The 6,000-nt window shown below is 32.6% G+C and overlaps 1 protein-coding gene across 1 annotated transcript; it reads left to right on the forward strand.

Annotated features, from left to right (window-relative positions):
• Nucleotides 1-796: 796 nt before the first annotated feature.
• LOTGIDRAFT_89098 (hypothetical protein) lies at nt 797-2,538 on the forward strand (the record flags this gene model as incomplete). Its single annotated transcript, XM_009060503.1, has 3 exons — nt 797-866; nt 1,234-1,309; nt 2,391-2,538. Coding segments are annotated over 3 exons (294 nt in total), but the record flags the coding sequence as incomplete, so codon positions are not given.
• Nucleotides 2,539-6,000: the final 3,462 nt, after the last annotated feature.

Genomic DNA, 6,000 nt, shown 5'->3' on the forward strand with positions numbered 1-6,000 from the left:
ATATGAGTTTTTATTTCCCTGTGTTTGACCTAAATTTAATTTTATTATCAGATTTTCTTAGAAAGAAGGAAATTATGATTTTTTTAAGTAACTTTTTATCAAGATATTTTATTGTGGACTTGTCGTGACTCACATATCTCTCAGATAAAATTACCTTTTTTAAATTGTCATTTTAGAGTTGAGGGTTGACCTAGTTTTAAAATGATTAATTTATGTCATTCAACATTAAAAATAGCATATTTTACAAGATTTTGTCACCCTTTTTTTGACCTCAAAAATTCATATTTATGTATTATTTTGGGTATGATAAATTCATTTAATTCAAATTAGAAGGTTTTACAGTTATTAATCAGAGAAAGTGATGACTTTTTTGGACTGAAACCTGTGATATTAATATTTTAAGTCTAAACAAAGACAGTGTTGACATATTTTTACCTCCAAGTGTTGACTCAAACTTCTTATCTAACTTTTTTTTTCTTCAATTGTCTTTTTCTTCTAACTTTACTTTTCATTTATTGTACAAGAGCTGAAATTGAATAAACAAATTCCAAGAGCTTAAAGCTGACAAGCTTTAAATTTTTTTTCAGTTGCCATATTCTTCTAACTTTACCTAACAGAAAGAAAAGAACTGTTGTTAAGCTCATATTTAAGAAAGTTTTCGGACACGGCTCAAAAGTTTAAACGAAAAATGTTTTTTTTTTTGCAGTTGCCATATGCGTCAAACTTTACCCATGAAACAGTTGGTGTGAAATCCTCGTCATCTTGTCCTGCAGAAATAGAACCAGTAGAGATTCCATTATTCACCTCGGAGGAAGACGCCAAACTCTGGGCTAAAGACAGACATAAAAAAGATACACATAATATGAGTGAGTGGCTGAATACCTTAAGATTTTTCAGAGAAGGGGCATAAAACCAGGGGGGGTCCACATCCCTCTGCATTTTGGAACTGAACACCAAAAGGTGTCAAAAAGTCAGTTTGATCACCACCACTGCACAAAACTCAATTTCATCAGCCCAATAAGGTAAAGACAATTATGAAATAAAACTCCATTTCATTTCATAAGCTCAATAAGGTATAGAACAGTAGGATATAAAACTCTATTATATTTCATAAGCTCAAATAGGTACAAAACCATTGTCTGTAAGACTCAATTCCTTTAGCCATGTTGAGTGCAAATGCAAAACATAAGAAGTAAAACTCCATTTAATTTCGTTCATTTTGTTTCACGCTAGTTGAAAGACGAAGAAGGTTCAATATAAATGATAGAATTAAAGAACTGGGAACACTTTTACCGAAATCTACAGATCCGTAAGTATACATTGTTATTTACAACATTGCTGGATGACATTTGTCAAAAATAGATAATCAAGGCTTTTTTCAGATAGGTATAACTGCTGTGATAACCAATTGACTGAGCTGAAGACTGACTGTGATTGTAAATTTAACAGTTTTAAAGTTTTGCTTGGCAGTTGCTGGCCGACATCTGGTTAAAAAATAAATATCCGAATGCAAACAAAGTTTGTCAGACGTTTGTTGGTTAATTACTTCAAATAGAAAACTAAAGTAAACTGCCCAAGAAAAGGGGAATAAAAAGCCTGTTTCAGACACATATTGTTTTAGTTATGGCTTGGTTGGAAATTTCATAACAAAACAAAGAAAACAATGTTATATTATTAATGATGAAGATCAGAAGGTTGATAAGATTGGAGACACTCTCACTTGTGGTTAAATCAAACCTAATTTTTATAAACTTTGATCTATTTTTATCTTATCTATATTATCTTGATATTAGTTTTAATACTGGTATTATTTTATAAGTGGGAGGTTTTAGACATTCTGTCCTACTTTTTTTTCTGAATAGTGAAAAATTAGTCCGTTCACACCAAAATGAAAACTGTTCTTGGTTAAATAACTAGTGTTAAGGTGAATTGAGAATTTAACTCATCGAAAGCACAGGCCTAGGTCCGAAGCAAGGACTATTTTACTAGTATAAGGCCTTAATTTGCATCCAATTTCATTTGTACACTAATTATTTTGAAAAGTTGTCTTCATGTTTTCCCTTTCAATAGAGAGAGACAGAATGAAGTTTTTCAAAAGTTTGTCAGGGTTATAGAAACATTTCTTTCCCTGAATCATGAAATCAGCCTGCTGACGACAATCTGACTCTTCTTCAGGTGTTACTCAGCTAAATCTATATTACAGACGATTACTGCATATCACTGTTACTCCAAACAGTGATAAAATTAATCTGTACAAGCAAGACTATTCCATTAATCAAAATCTCATGTCACATATAGAAAAATCTAAAGTAAAAGTTGTACAGTAGGAAAGCCAGTAATAAATCTGATTGTTAACAGTTGTTTTAATTAAATCCTGTTATATTTTTTAGTGACATGCGACAGAATAAAGGAACGATATTAAAAGCGTCAGTAGATTATATACGAAGATTAAAACGAGACCAAGATAAGATGAGACATGCTGAGGAGAAAAACAGACAACTCGAGGCTCAAAATAGAAAATTATTACTCAGAATGCAGGTAATTATAGACTTCTTCTAGACACCTGATACCACTTTTCATTATAGAATACTTATTCACTTATAATTGATATACTTGCTCATGTGAAAAGTTCATTAGCTACTACCAATGCTCTGGATTTTGGTTTCCTTTTGCTGTTTAGATCATTAGTAATTTGGTTTATTTATTATTATGACTTATTAGCCTGTATTCACTCAAAAAGAATTTGAATTGCGATATTGACGTCAAGGATTCCAGAGTTCCAGCAGGAACCACAGATGTAATACAAATATTTAGAATGACACAAATCATTTTCACAATATCAAGCTATTATGAACTTTGTTTTATAGTTTGAAACCATTAGCCACTTTTTTTCGTATGACCAAAGGTTGTAAATGCACCGATTTATTTGGATGAAATCAAACGACGGATTGTAAACGATATAACATGTCTCTTTAGATGGAATTCTTAATACCTTGACATTGTAAAGATGGTTGTATTTCGTTTTCGCCATTTGTTTTTTAATCCACCATTTTGTTTTTTCCAGCAACTGAATTTAGTAATGAAATCCCACGGAATGAACACCGGATTGAGCGAAGATTCTGCAGCCTTGACAACCATGGTTTCCCCGAACACAACTGATCTAATCAAACAGGAACCCAATGAACAGCCATTTCAATGTGTTCAGAGTTTACAGTTAACGACTTTTGATAATTTGATGGAGGATTCGTCTCCAGTGAGCGGAGATCCCATGTTAACATCCAACCCAGTTAGTCCTTTTATGGACGATACAAGCTCAAGTTATTGAAGTGACTAAACATGTAAAGTGAAAAACTTTTTGTTTGTACTGGCCAGTTGTGCATAGACTGAAAACAGTGAAGGCCTAGAACCAGTAATAGTTTTGAGACTATGTGAACTTCAGGCCAAGTGAAATTGTTTTGGAATTGTTTAAGACGCGTCAATTCGTTCAAGACTATCAGAAGTTGTTTATGATAAAACTTAGTCGTCCAAGATAAGTTAGTTTCGACTATCAGAAGTTGTTTAAGATTAATGGAAAGTTTGAATGAAATGATTGAAAGACGCTGTGGAAATTGTTGAAAGTTTTTCAAATATCTTTGGTTAGAGAGTGACTGTTGTTGAATGGCAGATACTAATGGTATGATGTTGGCTTGTTTTGAACAGGATTGCTAGTTTTTAACTTAGCAATTGAAAACCAGTGAAAAGTTGGTGAATTTTGAGAATAGAAGTTGATGTTAATAGCAGTATCAAAAAAGGACGTGCCATGGATCAAAAGAGAAAAGCCATCAAGAATTTGGATAACAATTTGGGAATGCAGAAATTTGAAAAGCGAAAAATAAAGAATGAATGATCAAAAGGAAACAGTAGAAGGTTGAGGAAAAGTGAACAAACTATGCAATAATGTAAATCCTATATTTAAAAGTGCTAGAAATGAAGGAACTATGTCAGAGTTACACGTTCGACTGTGTTTTCTCCTGATTGAAATGAGACAGATAACGCCATGCAGTGTGCCAGGACAGCGGCATTAGACTGTTGATTAATGCATTTCAATTGTCGTGTGATCGCTACAATCCAGCTGGTGACACGCAGGACCTTAGATTTTGTCGCATCTGAATGATAATAGAGTGCTAAAGATCCAAAAGTTGTAGAAAGATACAGTGAAAGAGAGAAATATATGTGTATATAAAGTATATTTATTAGGCTAAAAGACAAATGTTGTAGAGTTTTTAAGACTTTTTGTTGGGAAGAACCCGCACGTGGATTCTCTTAAATTGTTTTGCTACGTACATCTCTAGGAGATTTTTCTAACTTGTTATTGTTACCTTTGTTAAGTTTATATTAGATTTTAATTTGGCCAGTGACAAATGTGAAATTTTAGAAGCAATCCTTTCTGATAAATCAAAAGCACGAAGATTTGACACTGTACATTGTTATTAGTTTTAGACCAATCAGATTCATTGAAAATATAGGACCAAATTGATTTTAAATGGTAACCAATATGAATAACTATCTTGTATTCATTTGTTACATGATAGCTCATTGGTTAAAATGGCGATTTGCGAATATCGATATAATCGATAAGCAAAGTTTAAAAGTATGTTTTGAATCTATATGTGAACATAATGTATTTGATCGACTAGGAATAAATACTAAACAATTTGCTCTGTACATATTTTATTATTATATTGTACACAAACACAATGCAAGTTTTATATACATTTAAAGGTGATTTGTGAGTCCAGTCTTGCTGACTCTTATCATAAGAGGACTTTGTAAATATTGTAAATAATCCCACATTTTGTTAATATTATGATTTTATTCCATTGAAAATAGCTAATTATTATTCATATTTTCAGAACATTCTCTTTGAAAATGACTGGCATGAACCCTGCATTCTGTTGGCAATATGTTTCATAGTCTTTTGTTGTTTTCCACCGAACAAAATTTGTTACATTAACATACTGTAGAGGGCAATACGAAACGTTTTTAATGTGTATTTCATTTAAATACAGATCACTAATCCCCTCTAACCATATGTTTTGTACAAATTAATAATTACTGAATCTATAAATCATATTTGACTATTCTAGTGCCTTAATTTCATTGAATATATTAAATTACAATCATGTACATGAATAGTTTTTAGTTTTATTAAAACCCCAAAGAAATTTGGATGTACATGCCCCTTGCCCAGTTTGTCTTATAATACAGCATTAGACCTATTATGGCTTCTTTCCTGATCAAACCGAGGAATTAAAATATTTTGGCCCTAACAAAGTCCTTATTGTACATAATATGGTGTCTCCAAAACATTTATCTTGATCAAATCTCGAAGATGACATAAATAGCTCAGTGTTGAAATTATATTTGGTACCAACAGGGTAGCAAGTTTACACTCTGAGCAAGATTAGATCGGGCCAGAAACCTACTTAAGGAGTGAGGACCATGGGCCTCCATACTTTTCCACGTGGAAAAAGGTTGGAAGCTGACCCCGCACAGGACCGACCCTATAGAAGATTCAAGGACAACCAACTCCTAGTCAAGTGAGTATAGTCATATTATTTGTGAGTTTTTTTTATAAAAGAATTAGTTTTTCTTTTGCATCTTTTTTACAGAAAATATCTATTTTATTTGTCCCATCAACCTGAACTAAGATCAAGGCCAATAGATGTAATTTGTATTACAATCCGTTATACTATAGTGATCTCCTTTATTAATTTTACCTCATTATACACCGTAATACAACATTAATACCCATCGTGGAGTCAAATCTGTAACATTTATAAATCTTAGGGGGGGTGGGGTGGGAAGAATACCCAAATCGTTGGTTTTGCCACCAACATAGAAAATTACCTGGGTTATACCCAGAGGGGGGCAAGGGGAAAAATTCTGACAACCGACCAATTCCATTACGACAACTAAACACGATACTCCTTTATCCCATCAGATATAGTACTTGCCCCC

The sequence above is a fragment of the Lottia gigantea genome (genome assembly GCF_000327385.1).
Source record: "Lottia gigantea unplaced genomic scaffold LOTGIsca_43, whole genome shotgun sequence".
In the NCBI taxonomy this organism is placed as follows: domain Eukaryota; kingdom Metazoa; phylum Mollusca; class Gastropoda; family Lottiidae; genus Lottia; species Lottia gigantea.